At 36.9% G+C, this 22,293-nt stretch overlaps 1 protein-coding gene across 1 annotated transcript in view; it reads right to left on the reverse strand.

The window, feature by feature from the left end:
* LOC6044693 overlaps window positions 1-22,293 on the reverse strand; it is a 324,907-nt gene that overhangs the window by 8,855 nt on the left and 293,759 nt on the right. Inside the window, 1 exon segment of the mRNA XM_038258625.1 lies at window positions 5,710-5,932. Coding sequence (XP_038114553.1) covers window positions 5,710-5,932 — 223 coding nt within the window.

Below are 22,293 nucleotides of genomic sequence, written 5' to 3' on the forward strand. Positions count from 1 at the left end.
CTCGACAGTTGAATGACAAAACTGTTTTAACCTTAGTTTTTCAATCATTAGTTTTCAAAAAAAATTGGTTATGACGAAAACAATTTTTTGCCTAACAAAACATCGAAATTTCTCCAAGCATTGAAAATATGTTAAAACAAGCCTTACCCGACAAACTTCGTTCTGCCTTTATTTTTGTTTGTTGACGTTTTTAACTTTTTAGCTTATTCAGCCTCCTGTGATCAAGATTAAATTTTACGTAACTTTTCCCATACAATCTGCAGATTTTCCGGAATCGGTTCCAGAGTGGCCAAGGTTGTAACTTTTTGACGTAAGAACCTTCCTTGAACTTATACGAACCCAACGCAACAAAGAGCACCTCGATCCGACGCTCCGTATTGAACTGATTCGCGTTCGAACAAAACCGTCGAATTTTATATATATATATATATTTATAAATATTTTATATATATTTGACCTATATAGATCATCTAAAAAATGTAATAAATGTCTATCACCGCAGGAATATGAAATGTTCAAACTTTGGTAACGGAGACACCTTTGACAAAAATTGGAAACAAAATCCAAAATATTGTCACCCCTGATAACGGTAGGCTTTTCTAATTTTCATTTGATTGCTGGTTGTTGAAATGCAGTCTAAGAGAGTGTAAAGTATAATCTTTATGATACATTTTCTACTCGTGATGTTTCGGTTCGATTTTCACAATTTTAAAAAATTAAACCGTTGTGAAATTGTCTGCTCTCTTCTATAAAAATAACGTTGCGATTAAAAAATTAAAGGCGCTTTCAGTACATTCAAGGGAGTAATCTTGACTCAAAAATTTCGATATGATTTTCATAGAAAAGAGTAGAAAATTACACAAAAGTTCAAATGAACCAATAGTTCTTGAAAAATAAGGGCTAGTCAAGGAGGTGTTAGACTATGACAAACAAAGAAACTCGCACTTTTTTGTTTTTGACTGTTTGCCAAACTCGCAAACAAAGCAAAATGTATGCAGGGTCACGTTTTTGCAAACAAATGCAAGCAAAACATCATACTGTAGAAAGTGCGAGTTTGTTTGTAATTGTCTGATACCTCCTTTAGATAACAATGAGGAAAATTAATTTTTTACAAAAATTAAGGGGTTACATAAATGTAGAAAATCTCAATATTTTATGTTTTCGAAAATTTATTAAATCCTTTGTTAATATGGTTTTCAATCTCTCCTGAAAGTTTCATGAAGATATTTCATGATTTAAGTGAGAAGAAGACGACTTTAGTATAAAGTTTTGCCATGCGCAAAGCGAAATGTCTTAATTTGTGAGCGTTTTTTCTCGGAACACCGAGTTGATTTGCGGGTGCCACGATATCTCGAGATGGGATGGACCAAATTGGCTGAAGTTTAGGGTGAATTTGGGTGTGATGACGAAGCCCGATTTTAAAATTTCGTTTTTTAAAAAATTACAAAAATCAAAAACAGACATTTTTAATATGAAAAATAGAAAAATATTTTTATCGTTTTTATTTTTTTTTAATTATAAATATTGATATAACAAGCCATATTGTCAGCATCTGCATTGAAAAAGTGTTTTAAAATGCATTTTACACTAGTTCAGTTGTTTTGCAAAAATTAATTTAAAAAAAATGAAAGATTTGACGAAAACACAATTTCAGCGAAAACAAAACCTAAACATCGAAGATTATCAAAATTTCCAAAGACTTTTAAACCAACTCAAACATGCCAAAAGTGATTCTAAACGCATCGAAACGCATTTTAACTTGATTCCAGCTGATTGTACTTAAGAGCGAGTCCACGAACAGGGCAGTATAGGACGTCGTTTGGACCTCTCCAATCTGCCTGAAATTTTAAGGGGTTGTTTGTACATATAAAACTAGCATCTGACCAAAATATGAGCACTGTAGGTCAACGGGAAGTAGGGCAAATCGAGACACAAAGGTGAATTAAAAAAATGAAATATTACGCCCTTTTGAAAATGTTTGTTTTGATTTGATTTTTTTTAAATGATTTTTTGTACAGCGTGAAATCCGTGAAATTTGGCTTTTTCCGCGAAATCCCGTGAAAGTTTATGTTTGTGTGAAACTGTAATGATTTTGCTCAAAATGATTTATCGAACACAAATAGGAATAAACATAATCTTGTTCAATTACTAACATACGGTTAGTGATTTTTGACGATTTCGTGGACGGCGTGAAATTCGTGAAATTTATCAATTTTCTCAAATCATGTTTGTTTTTCAAAATAACAACATAATAAATATTTCATCCATACGGACTATTTAAGTAAAATTTATTAGTTTTTAATTGAAAAACTTGATATGAACCATTTAAAGAATGGTTCAGATTTTGCAGTGTTTTTAAAAACTTACTTAGTTAAGTGACATTTTCATTCGCTATAATAACAATTTTTCTTCTATTTTATACCCTTCAATTGTTTAAATTCAAAGAATCATGCTTTGTATTATTCAAAATAAAATGAAAGCTTCGATATCAACTTTTAAAAACTTAACAGATTCTGAGTCCTGTTTAATTTTAACGATATTTGATTATTTGAGTGGATGATTCCTGTGAAAGTTTAAAAATACTATTTTTTTTTGTTTTTGTTTTCATTTTGAATAAAAATTTTGTTACGATTTTTTTGAAATTTTGAAAAGGGAGATGAAAACTTAAAAAAAAGTTAATGTGCTGAATGTCGCAAAAAAATCAAATTATTTCACTCATTTTAACTGGACAAAATGGTTAAATCTTACTTTAATATAAAATTCAATAAAATGAAGCTAATCAGCGGAAACTTTTTAACTTGGTAAGTCGAATATTAAAAATATCAGTTCAATAAATAAGAATACGCATGCCCTACATTTTTTTTCCAAATATATGTACTGCTCATTCAGAAACTAGGTGGAATTTTTTTGAAATTAAATATGTCTTTATTGAACATTCTTATAATAATTACATTTCATTTACATTCTAAGTGGTATGGCTACATGCTCTTCATCTTTGTTACATTTTTCGTTTTCTTATCAACTGTTCATATTCATTTATTAACTTCAAATTGTTTTACATTTTTGCATTGAATTGAATGCATTTGGGTAAAAAAGAAAAAAAAAATCACTTTAACAGCTAATCCTAACCTAAAACTTATAAAAATAAATCCATTGAAATATTCAAAATCACTAGAACGAGTAAACTACGAACTGTATTTTAAGATGAATGCTCCAAGAATTCTTACTTGTTCCTGGCGAGTTTTGCACCCACGCAGAGTTGTTGTCATCTCGATGAAAATGTTCAGAAGTTCTTGTGGTGAAAACAGGTCACTACTGCCTTCATCCGTTGATGCTGGTTGGTTTTCCTTCGGTTGCTGACTGAAGCCTGGAGGTGTTGTATTCTCTGCAACTTTTTGCCGCTGATTCAACGGCAATGGCTGCAGGTTTGGAACCACTCGAGCAGATCCCGCTCCTGGTGACGCCAAAGCAGGAAAATCCACGTCCGTGAATGCTGGTGGTGTTTTGCGGCGATTTGGTTGGTGCCTCGTCGTCGCTTGCTGCCGAATTTTTACAAACTCAACTCGTTTTGGGCAGCTTCGATTCTTGGTAGAATGGTCTCCGCCGCAATTGAAGCATTTGGCTTCGATGTTCTCGTTGATTGTTTCGCAAGCTTGAGTTTTGTGCTTACCTCCGCAGGTTGCACAACGACTCTTGATGAAACAGTTCCTTCCACCATGCCCAAACTGCAAACAGTTCGAACACTGTGTCACGTCACGGTGCACTGGACGATAACGTTCCCAAGTCACGATGATGTTGAAGATTGCCCGAACTGCCTTCAGCTCAGACGGCGTTGTCGATCCTTTCTCGAGATGAACCAGGTACAGTTGATCACGATACTTGATGTCCTTGTTGTGTCTCGTCATCTTGAAGACTTCGATCACGTTCAACTGCAGAGTTTTGAGCTCTTCTTTCAGCATACTCACATCCATGTCGTACAGGCCTCGGAGGACCTGTTTCATGGGGCATTTACCTGGATCGTCATGGCTGTAGTATTCAATCTTGGTGTTGTTTAGGAAATCCCGGACGTAGTTGTAATCCTTTCTGGTAGGTAGCAGAATTTTGAGTCCATCAGCACACAAGCGAATGGAAGCTCGTAAAGCACCAGATTTGATAAACCCGGTCAGCCACTTTCGCACCGAATCCGATGACGATGTTTTCACAAAAATGGGTGGCAACTTTTCCCGTCGTTCAAATTCTTCCTTCTCGCTCACGTCCACAGGGAGGGTAGCGAACTGGTTTCCAGACAATTTTGAGCGTCCTTGCTCAAACTGCCTGGCTTTGCAGGTAGCGCTTCGGCATTCTTTAGCTTCTTCAAATCTGCCGATCCTGCTGGTGAGGACCGCCTCTTTTTCTTGCCGTGAGGCATTTTTGCACTTTTTAAGCACTTTTTTGGTTTGTGAGGGACGCACGTCTGACTCGCTTCTCTGCTGATCGCAGACTCAACTAGGTGGAATCTTTTCTCAAAATTGTGATTTTTTTTTTGTCACGTCGAAATTTATGAATGATTTTTTTGTTTATTGAAGATTAGTATATAATAAAGCATGAAAAGTAGTTTCTGTGATTGAAACATAACATTTTCAGAGTTATTTTAACATTTTTCACGTTCCGCGAAATTTGCGTGAAATTTGGTGTTTTGGAATTGAGGTCCCCGTGAAATTTGCAATTTTCGAAAGTGAAAAATCGCTAAGCCTACTCCTGATCACTATTTTTTTAAATAAAAAAACTGCAAATATTTCGCTAAATTCCAATTTTTGGTGGCTATATCTTGAAAACAGAGTCGTTCAACAAAAAAATCTGTCTCTTCGATTGGAAATTCAATTTTACATTAAAAAATTTCGTAATTTTTTTTGCATGAATTTTTTTCCATAAATCACAATTTTTTCAAAAAATTATTACTCGGCGGCAGATTTTTTAACCATGTTTCTCTATAACCCAAAAGTTGCGGATTTTTGTCCTCTAAAACATATCAAAAAATGTCGAAAATAAAAAAAACGTATTTTGCGAAATTTTTGTTTTTGGGAAAAAAATAGTTGAATAAAAAATCTGCATTTTTTTCCGTGTACCTATTTTTTCTCAATAGTCCCCATCAATACCTACAACTTTGCCGAAGACACCAAATTGATCAGAAAATTCACTCAAAAGTTACAGCTGTTTGAATATTTACGTACCATTTTTGTATGGACAGCAGCCAAAATTGTATGGAGACTTGTATGGGTGAAACAATGGTACAAAATAGTTTCTTTGATCACAGGGAAGGTCCCCACAAAGTTTGAGCCAAATAAAAAAATACATATAAAATCCATTTCCGGATTTGGTAGAGAATTGCTCATACTCATTTTGAACGACCAGCCCGCAAAATTGTTTCGAGCCTGGCATTTCACCCCAACAAAAATACAGATTCGAAATCGACTTTTTTGACCATGCTAAAATTTGCAGATTTACCCTTTTTGTGGTCACGCCATCAATTCTTCTAAACTGCACTTGATTTTGACAAAATATTAACCACATTTCAAACTAATCGTAGCAATTTTAGCTAATGGCTGGTCGTAAATAATTATTATCGTTGCACACAACCCACTCCACCAACACAAACCCACACTGCATCACAAAATGTGGTGGGAAAATCTGAAAATTTTAGTTTCAACCGCATCCCTCTCTTTCTCTCACCTTAACCTGTACTCCTGCATGCTGGCCTGGTAGGATGGCGGTGGTGGCCGGTGCTGGAACTCCGGATACAGCAGGCCGTGGGGGGTGCTTCCGCCGCGGCCACACGGTCGACGCGAGCACCGGCCCAGATCGACGGTCGAGCCGAGCCCGAGACAGGGCGGCGCCCCGGGGGCCGTCATACGCCACGCGGCGCCACTCACGGTCACCAGAATCACTCCGACACCTGGAATTGGAGAGTGGGGGAAATTTAGATTTATTAGTGGTTTGCTGATTTGTTGTACAATTTGACACATCGTTTGAGGATAACTTTAAACTAAACAAAATATCGTCAATATAATTAAATATCCTTCATCAACACAAGAAAAATAAACAGCTTGCGGTGCGAACCCAAAAAATTAAATAATGGACAAAATTGGACGCGCGCGAGAGAAATTCTAAATGAATTAAACGGCTAAAATACATAAACGCTGAAACTCGCCGCACCAAAGTTGTTTCGCCAGCGCGGAAATTGACGGACGGAAAGTTTCGGGTGTCGGGGTTGGAAAATTTTCTTCCCCCTGTTAGCAGTGCTGTTGCTCCACTCGTTGAGTTGAAGAAGTGGCATTTTCTTAAGTGGTCTTGCTCGGTCTCCCCAAAGAACAGCGCAGACGACGATGCTGGATTTCCCGAAGGGGAAAGTTTTTTAATTAAGATGTTAATTTACGTCTTCTTCCTGGGTGCAGCACTTTTTTCGAGCGCTTTTTTTTCCTTCTGCGTTCGAACATGGCAAAATGACGACGAAGGATAATGTCATCGAACACGGCGAAACACCGGGAAGAATTTCCCTTCCCGCGGGACTTTTAATTGCAGCTTTATTCATTATTCATGCATGAAGGCATCTAGTCGGGCGAAACTTTATCGTGTTTCATTAAGTTATCGAATTATGCTTCATTTAAAGGTGTGGACAATTTGTGTGACGATTTTTTTTCTATTTAAAGTTGCTTTTGGAATAAAATTAAAGATGTTTATTATTTATTTATAAAAAGATATTTTTTTTTGATTACAACGAACAAACCCAAAACAATAAACTGCATCTTTTGACCATGTGGTCACTGTACACATTCACTGACATGATTTACGAGATTTATTAGAATATAAATTCATCGCAATCCAAAGACCTGTGCACCATCATTCTCGCCAATTCGGATAGATCACCTCTAGCAGTTCTCAAGGAAATGAACAAAATTGACTTTTACTTTAAAAGTTTTTTTTAGTTTAATATGTTGCTCACAAACATGCTCCAAATAACTGTTTAGTTCAATTTTCGACCATATTAAGCCTTTTTGCGATTAATGTCAACATGAAATGCTTTTTGCCTTTTGCCTTTTGCCTTTTGCCTTTTGCCTTTTGCCTTTTGCCTTTTGCCTTTTGCCTTTTGCCATTTGCCTTTTGCTTTTTGCTTTTTGCTTTTTGCTTTTTGCTTTTTGCTTTTTGCTTTTTGCTTTTTGCTTTTGCTTTTGCTTTTGCTTTTGCTTTTGCTTTTGCTTTTGCTTTTGCTTTTTGCTTTTGCTTTTTGCTTTTTGCTTTTGCTTTTGCTTTTGCTTTTGCTTTTTGCTTTTGCTTTTGCTTTTGCTTTTGCTTTTGCTTTTTGCTTTTTGCTTTTTGCTTTTTGCTTTTGCTTTTGCTTTTTGCTTTTTGCTTTTGCTTTTGCTTTTGCTTTTTGCTTTTGCTTTTGCTTTTGCTTTTGCTTTTTGCTTTTGCTTTTTGCTTTTGCTTTTTGCTTTTGCTTTTGCTTTTGCTTTTTGCTTTTGCTTTTGCTTTTGCTTTTTGCTTTTGCTTTTTGCTTTTGCTTTTGCTTTTGCTTTTGCTTTTGCTTTTTGCTTTTGCTTTTTGCTTTTGCTTTTGCTTTTGCTTTTTGCTTTTTGCTTTTTGCTTTTGCTTTTGCTTTTGCTTTTGCTTTTGCTTTTGCTTTTTGCTTTTGCTTTTGCTTTTGCTTTTGCTTTTGCTTTTTGCTTTTGCTTTTGCTTTTCTTTTGCTTTTTGCTTTTTGCTTTTTGCTTTTGCTTTGCTTTTGCTTTTGCTTTTGCTTTTTGCTTTTGCTTTTGCTTTTGCTTTTTGCTTTTGCTTTTTGCTTTTGCTTTTTGCTTTTTGCTTTTTGCTTTTTGCTTTTTGCTTTTTGCTTTTTGCTTTTTGCTTTTTGCTTTTTGCTTTTTGCTTACAATGTGCTTACTTTTTTAGAGAACTGCTAATTTACATTCTGCCCTGCCCGCAAAACGTTGACTTGCATCGCACGCTGCTACCCAAGTTGACCAACCTATAATCTGGTTTATTAAGAAAAACGTGTCGCTCGGACTTTTATGGTCACCAACAGTCAATCACGAACGCGAAGTTAAACGATCGGCTAGCCCACGCGAAACTGCCCCCTCACGGAATCAACTTAAGTGAATCGAGTAAATTTTCACACAATCCTGACACGGTGCAGTGGGCTGCCATATTTGTGACAAACTCTTAATAAGTTGAGCACGATGGGGGTAACCCTTGGGAACCAAACGTGGGAATTTTATGATTTACTCATCTAGAAATAAAAATATTACATTGTGTTTTTAAAAATGAAAAAGTATCAAACAAAGAACAAATAAAAAAATATTTTCAAAATATGCAGAATAATTAGCAACGTCAGACAAGGGTTAGCCGTCGATATCGACGGACCCAAATTTTCCCACCGATATCTCGCTCACTCATAGTGACAGTAATCCTCCGGTCACAGTAATCACCACATTGAGCAACTCCGCAAGTATCCACTTTCGGTAAAGGTAATTCTACTCGATCCACCCAATTCATCACGAAACCAGCTGTGATTAAGACAAATCCATTCACCCCGACTTCTGCAGCCACCCGAGGGACGATTAAGCCAGTTAAGGTGTAGTAGGTTCATTTCCCTCCATTTTCCCATGATGGCCCTCGAGTTCAAGCTGCACCAGGGTGTCAACTCAGCGTCGATTGTCTAGCCATTGTTCCCTCCGGGAAAAATCCCCCTTGTTACGCAGCCATTTTCAAACAATTCTAAAACTGCGGGAAAAAAAGTAAACCTGCAACTTTTTTTTATTCCAACTCTACCCCCTCGGGGTGTGTGCCGGTTCCATCTTCTGGTTTCATCCGGAGTGGGGAACCCGGCGGCAATGTGTTTTTGTCACCCGGGGTGAATTCTAGCCATTTTTTTTGTCGTCCTTGTGAATTTCACGCGTCCCAACTATGTTCGTGGTGGGTGGCCTAACTAGCCTAATACTCGCGGGGCAATGTAAGGGAGGTTGGAGTTAGAAACGTCATTAGCCATATTTTTTCAAATTTAACAATTTTGCTAATATTCCACGATGTATTAAAATAATCCAGTTTTATAATTGTATAATTATTACTAGTGAAATAGCAAGAGATTGTCCAAATAAATGTCCTTAAAAATAGCAGGGACGACAGAAAAGTTGCATTTTGCATCCTATTGACAAATTACCACAAAAGTGTTCCGAATTTTTTATAATTATTGATTTTACTTGAACAGCAATTTTAAATTTTTTTTTTACCAGCTCTTCAAAATAAAGGAGAAAAGTCTCATGAGTCATATATTTCAGTAAAAAGTTCGTGTAAATCTTTGTCGAGACAAAATAATGCAGCAACATAATTAATACAGAAGTTTTCCAGAAGAGACGCAGACACTGCTTAAACAATGTGGCAACCGGGCGATACTCATACAAGGGGGTGTGGCTGCCAATCGTGGTCAGACCAAAATCCCTACGCACTCTCGCGCGTTTGCAAAAAGGCCCGGCCTAGTAGGTTATGCAAAAATCACCCTTTTTGTAGCTACAAAAAGTCTTTTTCTTGGCATAACATTAAAAGTACTTCACTAAATAAAATTAAATTTAATAGGGTATTAGAAGACCCCAAAACGAACAGAACAAGGCGGATCCGGCCAAAATCGGTTCAGCCAGTTCTGAGATAATCGTGTGGAAAAAAAAATCATGTCTACACACATCCCCGCAGACATTTGTTCAGAATTTGATTCTGAGTCGATAGGTATACGTGAAGGTATATCTAGGAGTCGTATTCAAGAAGTTCTTTTTTCGAGTGATTTTATAGCCTTGCCTCAGGTGAGGAAGGCAAAAAACTGTTAATGACCAAAAAGTTGATACCTTGATAATACTACCTTATTTTTGACCTGATGAATTTTGGGTGTTGGAGGCTGTTTTAAAAATATATTGTGGTTTTAAAAATATTTGTAATTTCCACAAACCATGAAAAAATTTCAACCAATGCAAAAATCATGTGGCATATTTTGAAGTGCTTTAAAAACATTCCAAACTAAACTTTTTGGGATATTCTCTTCTCTTTGCCATAAAACCTTTCAATTAGGGTGAAACGTTGTCCTAAAGGGTAAATTTCACAAATCCGAAAAGATTATTTGGGACCTTTATTTAAAATTGGATGTCAAAAATTCCGAAATACATTTTTTCATCAAAAACTGCATAAATAATACCCGCTTATTCTCGTTATTTAAAATCAAAAAGTCGTCGAACATTTAATTAGAGGCAAAATACAATGTAGATTTATCTTTTTTTTTTTTTTTAGCCTCATGACCACTGCGACCAATTAGAAGAATATTGTGGTGTGACTCATTTTTTTTTGTGGCAAATCAGGTTAACCCAACACCATGGAACGATGAGAGGCAGCTCCTGTTTACTTTATCATTCTTTTTCCTAGATTTTACCAAATAAAGTAGTTATCCAGCTGCTATTTTATGAAATTCTGTGTAATATTACACTCTTAAGTATGTAGCCCATCAGTATGGGAAACCTACCTGACCGTAACGTCAAGCTCACTTATACGTTTATCATTTCCATTTTACATCAATTTGATGGCCGAGCGGGCTAAGGCGCTAGTCCTTGCTGTAAGTGCTGGGTTTAAGACCCGTCCGTTGCATCTTTTTTTTGTGTTTACAAAAAATGTACATAAGCAAATTCTCTATCAAAACTGGAAATGGTTTTCATTTGTATTTTGTTATTTAGCTCAAACTTTGGTTCGCTCAAACTTTTGGTTCGCCCATACAAGTCTTCATACAATTTTGGCAGCTGTCCATACAAAAATGGTACGTACATATTCAAACAGCTTTAACTTTTGAGTACATTTTCTGATCAATTTGGTGTCTTCGGCAAAGTTGTAGGTATTGATGGGGACTATTGAGAAAAAGTAGAAACACGAAAAAAAAATGCAGATTTTTGAATCTACTTTTTTTTTCACAAAAACTCAATTTCCCGAATACGTATTTTTTATTTTTCGAGATTTTTTGATATATTTTAGCGGACAAAACCCGCAACTTTTGAGCCATAGACCAACCAACCGGTCAAAGATCTGCCGCCGAGTTAGAAATTTTTGAAAAAAATAGTGAATTTTGGAAAAAATCGAAATTTTATGACGTAATTTTTTTATGTTAAATTGAATTTCCAATCGAAAAGTACTTCTCAGATTTTTTGATAAAGAGCTCTGTCTTCAAGATATAGCCACCGAAAAATTGATTTTAGTGAAATATTTGCAGTTTTTTGTATTTTTAAAAATAGTGACCATGAGTGACCATTTAAAACAATATTTTTTTTTTGAAAAGTTCAGAAAATTTGCAAAGAAATTGTCTAAAAGACATTGAAGATTGGACCTCAGGTTGCTGAGATACAGCCACTTTAAAGAAAAGAAACACGAAAATTGAAGTTTTCTATGTCTCACCAAAACAACCCACCATTTTCAAGTGTCGATATCTCAACAACTAATGATTCGATTTTCAATGTTAAAACATGAAACATTTCCGATTTTTTCTAAAAAAATATTTTGAAAAAAATTAAATCAAAACTAGCATTTTAAATGGGTGTAATATTCAATGTTGACACCAAATTGATCAGAAAATGTACTCAAAAGATACAGCTATTTGAATATGTACGTACCATTTTTGTATGGACAGCTGCCAAAATTGTATGGAGACTTGTATGGGTGAACCAATGACTTAAAATAGCTTCTTTGGTCATAGGGAAGGCCCCCACAAAGTTTGAGCCAAATCAAAACATTCAAAAAAATAAAAATGGTCGAAATCGGCTGATTTCGTAGAGAGCTGCTCACATGCAGCGTGTAATATTGAGTGTAATTTTAGACGAAGGTGGTGTGCATGCTATTGCATGCGATTTTTTCATCGTTTGTTTTGTTGTGTAGATTTTTTCGGATTTGCTTCTTATTTTGAACAAAAATTGATATGATCAAAAAATAAAATAATAAAACATATTTTTTACATTTCAATGTTAATAATTTATTTAAAACTACAGTTGATTTGCAATCTAAAGTATAAAAAATCTATTTCTTGTCAAAGTTTGTTATTTGCAAAAAAAAAACGATTTGCTGTTTTACTTAAAATCAAAATGGTTTAAAATTTGTTCAGTCCTGCTAGAAATAACCAAACCAAAACATGAAAATGCATTTCAAACTATTTTTAGTTGATTGCAAGTCTTTATCCACTGAAATTTGGAAGCTTTCTCAAATTTTTGTTTTGACACTTAAGTTTTCGAGCTAATCTTAAAGGAGGGGTGACATAAACATTGAAAAATATTAGCATCAGCAAAATTCATTTTAAATCTTCAAATAATAAATTTTAACAAAGTTTAATCATAAACAAAAAGCTTCATGACAACATTGGTTCAATTTACAATATTATTAAAATTTTTAATGATTTAAACTAACATAATAAATAAATTATAAAAATATAATGTCGTTTTTACGTTAAAATAAAACTTTCAAACATTTGAATTAATTGAACTACTGTAACATTTGTAGAGAGTTGTTAAAGATACCTTAGACTAAACTTTTACGGTGTTAGATTCATAAAATGACTAAGTATTTAATATGTACAGTTCAAAATGTTAAAATGAGAGTTTTCCAATAGTAATTTCCATATAAATTTTAATTGCGCCGACCGTAGACATAATCCATCGCTCCCAAATTTTGAGGATTTTCTTGTGGCCCAAAATGGTACTAAAAATGTGTTGACGCAGAAATCAATTGTCAATTCCACCCTACTGAGGCATGTTGTAAGGCTTGAGACGAATTTTGACAGCAATTTGACAATAATTACAATTTATTTCATAATATTTTATTTATTTTCAGATTCAGAACGCCGAATCAGAAAATCAAAATTATTCGTTCTACATCATTGCCTTGGCGTTCTCGATTGCGAGATTTCTACTCGAAACTAGGTGTCCGAAGGCTTGATTGTTGAGGCAATTGTAAACCTCTTTTTACACCTTAGCTTTCATCCACCCCGGGATTCGAACTGACGACCTTTGGATTGTTAGACCAACCGCCTACCAGCGACTCCACCGAGGCAGGACCAAGGGAGCCGACTCCTACACCTGGATTGAGCTAACGACCTAACCCTCTAGGTTAGACCAAGGCCAACATTTACTTTCCCATCCGACGGAAGGCGTGGTCAGACAAATCTCGTCTCGAAAAAAAGCCGACTGGGTGAGAGGCAACCACGCTTACCCTACACCACGGTCCCGGATTAGAATCGAAGTCAAATTTGAGCTTATTGTAAAGGCGTATTGATTACCTACCTTATGAAAAGATTGGCAGATTGTTTAGGAAATAAGTAAGCAAAGAAAGTTATTTTTTACTCAGTGACTAAGCCTTGAGATAGGGTTGCATGATCTTCAAACAAACAGGTATAAAATACGAAATAATACAACCTCAATGTAAAATTAACCCCAACTTCCCCCACATGACGTTACGGGGAGGCGTCGTTTTCATGATTTATGAATGAACACTTCCGCTTCGCAAGGCGCCACGATACAAGAGTATCCTTTCGTCTCTAACCCTCAACGAAAAAAAAAAACGGAAAACCTTCCACCCAGTTCAACCTCTCCCCTCTGAGGGGGAAGAATAAACTTTTCTGCCGTTTATCCCTGTTTCTGCGTTTCTAGGTTAACCTTTTCTGGGGGAGGCAGTGAATGTGTGCAATTTTTTTTCTGTTCAGCCACTTCGACCAACAAAAAAGAGTTGGTTTTAGGTTTTGGGATGTTTTTCCTTCCTTTCCTTTTTTCGCCCTGGGTGCGGTGTGATGAGAAATCTCAGCCCGTGAATTCACCGTGCTAAATAATTAATTTGTACTCTGCTTGAAAGCACTCTTTTAGCACGTAAGATGAGTGGCGGTTGCGCGAGCTGGAGTTGGCAACAGGTTTATGAAAAGTGAGTATTTTTTTGTTTTGTTTGCTGTAAAGAAGTTTTGGTTTTAATATTTGATAGCTAAATGATTGAATTATTTAATCTTTTAAGAGAATTAAAAAACCTAATAAATCAAATTAAAATTTTAAACAAAATTCTCATCTGTGCTGCAAATACTAGCAAATTTCAACATACAGGCAAAATTTTTCAACTTCATCGTTTCACTAGCACGTTCCTCCCAAAACATCTTGATTCAACATCATATGCCTCGATTTTAAACTTCATTCACACCCTCCCCCACGCAAACAACCTTTCCCACTGATGCAAATTTTGGTCGTCTTTCACAAACTGTTTACCTATTCCCAGGCATTTGAAGAAAAAAAGAAAATAAAATGAGTAACATTTCCCTCGCGAAAGCATCACATCTTTCATCCTTCTTTTTTATCTCTCAAAAACGATGCAAACCACTCTTTATGCAACATGCAATTTGTAGCTCGACTGAAAATGACATTCTCAGTTTCGCACCCCTTTTTTGCCCCCAAAAAAAGCGATGCAGTTGAAAGAGGATGTAGACGCTCTTTTTGAAATGTATCAAAAGAGCAGGAAAAACTGCTGTTTGGCTGACTTTAAAAACGAAAATTTTGCAACCATTTTGCTCTCTGTCATAATAATTATAACCAAATTTCTCTTTCCCACCTTTTTCCAACTCCATTAGAATCATGTTTCACTAATTTTATTATCAATAAAGAAGTAACGGAATATTTCCCTCGGAAAATTTCCTTCGTCGAAAAGCCACCCACCATTTCCCACCGCCAGCGGTATAAAGGAAACCGCCAAGCCGCACCACATAACTTATCGTGCCCGGGGAAAACTTTAATGCTTTCGGTGCAGATTACAGAGATTAAATTTCATCCCTTCTAGCGATGCACCCTCCACCTCCAGAGCAAGGTAGCAAGGAAGGAGAGTACGTGGGTTGGGGGAGAATCTTTTAACCAATTTTCCTTTGTCGTGTTGGGGAAGACTAAGGGAGTGCAGCGAAAGCTTTTCTTGGTAACCTAATTTTGGCATGTGAGAACGGAGAGTTAAAATTCCAATAATTTATTTTTGGTTTTGAATATTCTAAAGAAAAGACAGATTCTAAAGAAAAGACAGATATTTCCCAAAATTGTTTGTTATTGGTGTTTTAAAATGCATTTTTTGCTATTCCGTCGGGAAACTACTTACTTTTCCTGTCATTCCTAAACGACAAAAAAGCCTACTTTTCTGTATCAAAAATACCAGAATCGAATAGAAACACTTTTCAAAATAAATGCTGAAAAGTTCTACTTTTCAGCACTGAAATGGGTGCTAAAAAGTTGAACTTTTCAGCACTTGTTTCGAAAAGTAACTTTTTTCATTTTTTTTTATTTAAACGATTTATTGACAAAATACATGAAAATTTGAATTAAAATATCACTCAATGGGTGTTTTTCTGAATTGCAAAAAATGTTGTATGGAACTCTTTGCAAAACATGATTTTTTCAGCACTCTTCGTATTTATCCAACTCGGTAAACCTCGTTGGATTAATGTACGACTCGTGCTGAAAAAAATCTTTTTACAACTTGTTGCATAAACTACTATTAAACTAGTACAGATGTTTTGCAATCATTAGTTTTCAAAAAAAAAAAGCAAAATAAATTTTGAAAAAATGGAAAAAAATGCAAAAAAAACTTTTTGCAATGATAAACATCGAAAATTTTCAATAAGTACTAGATTTTTAAATTAACCCAAATATGCCAAAAATGATTCTAAACGCAGGGGAATGCTTTTTAAATTGATTTCAGCCGATTTCACTTAAATTTGCATTGACATTTTGATTTTTTACAAATAGTGATTTATGGAAACAATCGAAATTTTAAACCAAAAAAAATTGACCTCAATTTTGTGAAGCTTCAACATTTGCAATCGAAAAGCACTTTGCAAATTTTTTCAAGATATAGCCACCGAAAGTTTGATTTCAATGAAATATTTGCAGTTTTTCGGTTTTTTAAAATAATGAGTGACCATTTCTAAAAATATTTTTTTTCGAAAAGTTGACATTTCGAAAAGAAACATTGACTATTGAACCTCTGGTTGCTGAGATACAGCGGCTTCAAGAAAAATAAACAGGAAAATTGAAGTTTTCTAAGTCTCACCCAAACAACTAAAAAATCAGGGAATTTTTCGGGCCAACTTTGGTGGGGGGGGGGGAGACAAAAACTTTGAATAAAATTTGTATCAGCCTAACTTACAATTAAAATAAAAATAAAAATAAAACAAAACTCTTTGCAAAATTTCAATTTTAATTAATTTTTCTCATTAAACTTAGAACCAAATTTACTAATTTAATCATTATTTATTGGTATTAATTTTATCATTGATTTCAGCATGCTTTGATTTTAGATTCTGTGGTTTTGATTGATCTATTTTGACCACTTTTATTAATTATTAAATGCAAATTTTATTTTATGTTTTTGTGGAGAGTCGGCAGCGCTGCCATTTCAGTTGGTTGCAAGTCCGTCGCGGTTCGCGGACGTTTTTGTTCTTGGTGTTTTTTTTGAGTGCTGTCGTTCTATTATTTGTTCTTGTTAAATTTCAGACTGCATACGTGATGTACATTGTGAAATATTAGCGAAATACTCAGTGCTTAGACGGAATTACGTTTGCCTAAATCCAAGTGCATTCGTCGCGAACGATCTATGTCAGTATGTAAAAAAAGTATTTACACCCCTTAGGCACTATGCACATATTGTGATGAAACATCTAAACAATTTAATGTTGACAGAAACCTAGTACTACGTTTTGTTCAGAAACTCATGCCAGACATTTTGCTACAAAAAGCTCATGAAAAGATGATTTCTATAAAAAGTTATATAACAAATACAATTACGAAAATAAAAAAGGTGCAAAAAAAGTTTATACACCTTTCAAAAAATTTACATAAATTATGTTATTTGTTGACAAATCACCATAAATCCAGTCTCCCATCTCCAAATAGGCATTCTTGACTGATTTAAAAAATAATTTGGATTGAATATAAAGTTTACTAACTACTTAGTATAAAATAGTAATAAAACCATGAGTTTACCAAAACTGTAAAACATTTCGCTGAAATATTTCATAGGCGTTCGAAGCACCGGGAAGGCAAAGCAGAAATTTATGGTTCTGATTTCCATGAATTCTAACAATTGTTTATACAACAAATCGATTGTTTTGATGTTAACAGCTTATTCGAGACCTAAAGAATGCCAATCACTTAAATTTCAGTCCATATTTGTGCGATTCATAAACAAAATCGAGTGTCCGGATTTCGAATCAACTTTTATCAGTGTCCGGGATTCGAAGCACAACAAGCCATTTTAATTTTGAAAATTCTGATGAAAAATGCTTCGAATAGACATATTTTGCACGCATTCTCTTAAAATTGACTGTTTGAACTACATTTCCAACTTATTACATGATTTGTTGTAAGATATAATTAAAATGACGGATTTCGAATCATGACATTAGGTATAAATGAAAGTGGATCTAGGAAGTCAAATTAAAAAGACCATTTTCCGAGTTATTTTATAGCCTCTCCTCAGTGAGAAAGGCATAGGTGGTCAAATGTCACGTAACTTAAATACCTAATATTTTGACGAATACTAAAACTGATTTTACAATTTTCAATTTATGAAATATCATCATCATCATCAGCAGCGATTTTACTCTTTGAAGGGAATCCAATCGAGCCAGACTGGAATCGAACCCATCACTTCTCAGGCCCCAGGAGATCGGCAATCGAATTCCATGGAAAAACTTTGTATTTTTTCAGCCGCTGTTAAACACTAAATATATTTACGGCAAACTTAAACATCCCCCTCTTTCCGTTACTGATTGTCTTCTGAATCTGATAGTTTTTAAATTAAATTCTTCTGGAATGGCAACCATAACTTTTCTGTTCCTGCTACAGTTACCTTCCAGTGAAAAAAGAAAAGAAGAAAGGATTCATTTGTTTCCCAGGTCCTCGTAGAAATCCCTCCTCCTCTCCTAGAACTGGAAAATTCCAGCCAGGCAAAAGCAACCTGCCCGGGGATCCCCGGGCACTTTTCCTTCTGCCGCTGCAATTCGTGTGCTACTTTCGGAGATCCTCTTTTTTTCTGCAGGAAAACTTGCAGCGGTGGGCTAATGGCAACCGATTGGAAACTACTTTCCAGATAATCGAATCATCATTTATCACGCCACGCAAAACGGACGAAGGGGGGAGGATTGCAATCGCTCGAATACTATCGAGATGTTGGCTGTGTGTGTGTGTGCTCTAATTTCGTTAATTTCTCCCGGGATTTGTTGCAGTTTGTTGCAGTCCTTGGAAATTGTTCCGGGAAGGGGGAAAGGATAGAAATATGGCACCAGTGTGTGGAGAGGTTGATTTCCCGCAGCGTGCCGACCAACCTACTCGACGGTTGACTGATGAAAGAGGCCGGCCGCTGACTCTGACCCACGAACTGTCAGATCCATTTGGCTGCGTCCATGCACTATCACTCGAAGGCTGCGTCTGGTGCGCAACCAGATCGAGGGGACTATTCGGGCCCACACATCTTCCCCCTGCTCTAAAATAATCAGTGCCTCAATAAGTTATGATTACGTAGAATGTTGACGCTCATAAACAAACATTTATTTTGACAAGCACCAACTCTTGCTAATCCTGCTACATGTTAATTTCCGTTCCCGGAAACCACTAACAATCCAATAACATTTTTTCTATCTGCCTCAACAGACATGCAATCACTTTTTTTGCCTATATATATTCTGTTAATCCCTAAAATCTTTAAAATTTGCATATTAAAAAGTAATACAAATTTATATCCTTCACTTATTTCGATGTGTTCTCCATGATGCCAACAACAATTTTTCCCTTTTTTGATACATATTTTCATATTTTGAAAACGTGTTCTTTATCCTTTCTTTCTGCGATTTCATGCCAGGCATAATCAGTGAACATCCACAAGCCTCTTCTTCGCCGGGCCTTTTCAGTGGATATTCACAAGCCATCTCTCCGCCAGGCCTATTCAGTGGATATTCACAAGCCTCCTCTTCGCCAGGCCTATTCAGTGAACATCCACAAGCCATCTCTCTGCCAGGCCTATTCAGTGGATATTCACAAGCCTCCTCTTCACCAGGCCTATTCAGTGAACATCCACAAGCCATCTCTCTGCCAGGCCTATTCAGTGGATATTCACAAGCCTCCTCTTCACCAGGCCTATTCAGTGAACATCCACAAGCCATCTCTCTGCCAGGCCTATTCAGTGGATATTCACAAGCCTCCTTTTCGCCAGGCCTATTCAGTGAACATCCACAAGCCTCCTCTTCGCCAGGCCTATTCAGTGGATATTCACAAGCCATCTCTCCGCCAGGCCTATTCAGTGAACATCCACAAGCCTCCTCTTCGTCAGGCCTATTCAGTGAACATCCACAAGCCATCTCTCTGCCAAGCCTATTCAGTGGATATTCACAAGCCTCCTCTTCGCCAGGCCTATTCAGTGAACATCCACAAGCCAACTCTCCGCCAGGCCTATTCAGTGGATATACACAAGCCTCCTCTTCACCAGGCCTATTCAGTGGATATTCACAAGCCTCCTCTTCGTCAGGCCTATTCAGTGAACATCCACAAGCCATCTCTCTGCCAGGCCTATTCAGTGAACATCCACAAGCCATCTCTCTGCCAGGCCTATTCAGTGGATATTCACAAGCCTCCTCTTCGCCAGGCCTATTCAGTGAACATCCACAAGCCATCTCTCTCCCAGGCCTATTCAGTGGATATTCACAAGCCACCTCTTCGCCAGGCCTATTCAGTGAACATCCACAAGCCTCCTCTTCGCCAGGCCTATTCAGTGGATATTCACAAGCCATCTCTCCGCCAGGCCTTTTCAGTGGATATCCACAAGCCTCCTCTTCGTCAGGCCTATTCAGTGAACATCCACAAGCGTCCTCTTCGCCAGGCCTATTCAGTGGATATTCACAAGCCATCTCTCCGTCAGGAATGGGTGACATTCACAGGCCAACTCCTTCTTTTCTCCGGAAAAAGGAAAAAGAAAACTTTGACCGTTTTTTACACAGCCCACATTTTAATCTTCTATATTTAGTGGTATTTATAGTTACCGAGAGCTTAAATTACAAAGCAGAAAGAGCAGTCTTTAAAATTCCTAAATCGGGATTTGCAGACAAAATCACGGATATTGTACAGACATTGAAAATCTGACATCACTTCCAAAAGTGTCAAAATAAATTTTCTTTCTCTTTCTTGCAGTTCAGCTTTTTTCAGTCTCCCACTCACACCGTCCGTCTTCACATTCCTCAACCACAGCAAAACAAACCATGCAAATGTCGCAGAAATCAAAAATTTCAGCCGAAAGTTCACGCTCTCAGTGTGACTGCTAAACACACATTCAGCTTTTGAGCAGCAATCGGTCGATCCCCCTCCACAGCCGAAAAAACAACTCACTGATCTCCATTTTAATTTCACTCACCTGTCACGCTGGGGGTACACCGAAAACCAAAAACACTAGAGCCAAAACGAGAAAAAAAAACAAAATAATCGCTCTCCAGGCAGGATTCGCCATTGTGGAGAGGTTGATTTCCCGCAGCGTGCCGACCAACCTACTCGACGGTTGACTGATGAAAGAGGCCGGCCGCTGACTCTGACCCACGAACTGTCAGATCCATTTGGCTGCGTCCATGCACTATCACTCGAAGGCTGCGTCTGGTGCGCAACCAGATCGAGGGGACTATTTGGGCCCACACACAGTGGATTGTTTGTTTCCTCGAGAAAGGATTGCGACTGGGAGTTACATAACTAAGTTCCAAGTGAATTCATCTTGTGAGAATATGAAAGTTATGTACGGTATTCAATGAGAATTGGATGCATTTTGTATTGTATTGATCACAGATTTCTAATTACGTCTCCATATATTTTTCTTTAAATTTTAATACAAAAATCTTTGTTATGTTTATATAAAAAGTAGCAGAGAAAAGTATTAGAAAAATAGGGCTAAAAGAGCAACATTTCGTTGAGCACAATTTCCCGGTTTTCGAAATTCGTTTCTCCTCATTTCCTGCTTTCGAAAGCCACAGTTTATCTTCCCTTCGAACGATAAACTTCTACCGGTAGCAGCTATTTGTTCTGGGTAAAAACGATTAGAAATGTATACAACTCAGTACATCCAACTGCACTCCTGAACCGTACCAACCCAGTCTACGAACCTCCGAAAATCCCCCAAAACTTCAACATTTTGTGCCAATTCCGAGGCACGCGATCCCTTCTACGGAAGACCTTTTTCCCGAACCCCCCGGAAAACTATCATCCATTAAATGTATCCCCAAAATCTGTTTGTTATTCATTGCCAGCTTCACCACCACCACCGCCGCCATCAGCCCAAATCTGCAAGACTCCAAGAATTTTCCCCCGGATTCAGGTTCGACATAGTGCTCCACATTGAGAGCACGGGACGGAACGACCGAAAACCACAGAATCTACAGTGTGGCAAAAGCAGCTGACTCCTGCCGTTGCAGCTGCCTGGTTTTGCCACCAAATACCGATTCGTTGGGGTGGTGCTCTCTTGTTCAGCGTGTGATGTAGTTTTAGTAATTTGCTAATTTGCATTACCGAACCAATCCAGAAGTAATTTGATCAGCATTGGAATTTGCAAATTATGCTCTAGAAATTTGGAGATCGGCCATTGCACCAAGAAAGCATAGCTGCAACGGCATATCCGAAGGTTCATGTACGAACCAGTTTTCCGGGTCGCTTTAGTAATTAAATAAACAAACGGAGCGGCGTGGAAATCTGTTGCAAAGATCCCAATTCTCTCCGCCAGAGTGTGCCAGTTGAGGCACCGCTGCATTTGGCGATGTTTAGAGATGTAGTTTCGAACTGTGGTTCAGTGACACAGATTCCTTTGTCCTCTAAATTGAAATTGTTTGGACTACAATCAGCCTAATTGAACGGTTTGGAAGCTCGAACTGTTTCGATTAAATTCTTTTGTTATGAGAATTTAATCTTATTTTCTAATCTTTTCAAAGAAAAATTTTATGACCAAAAAAAACACGATTTCATCAAAACACTTTTGTGTCCTCTTGGCTATCAAAAACTCATCAATCATCGATGAGATGTGGGCATCACTAAATTCGTTTTTCGCCGCACACCCCGCCCACTCAATGATACTAACTTTGCCCACGCTGAAAGGAGCTTTCCGCCGAAAAAGAGCTTTTCGCCCCGCGCAAAAAACCCACAAAAGAAGCATGATTAATTCGCAAAATATTCTCCAACGCAACATCAACAGCACTTCGCAAAAACTGGGAAGCAAACAT

Source organism: Culex quinquefasciatus, chromosome 3, assembly GCF_015732765.1.
Source record: "Culex quinquefasciatus strain JHB chromosome 3, VPISU_Cqui_1.0_pri_paternal, whole genome shotgun sequence".
NCBI classification, from domain to species: domain Eukaryota; kingdom Metazoa; phylum Arthropoda; class Insecta; order Diptera; family Culicidae; genus Culex; species Culex quinquefasciatus.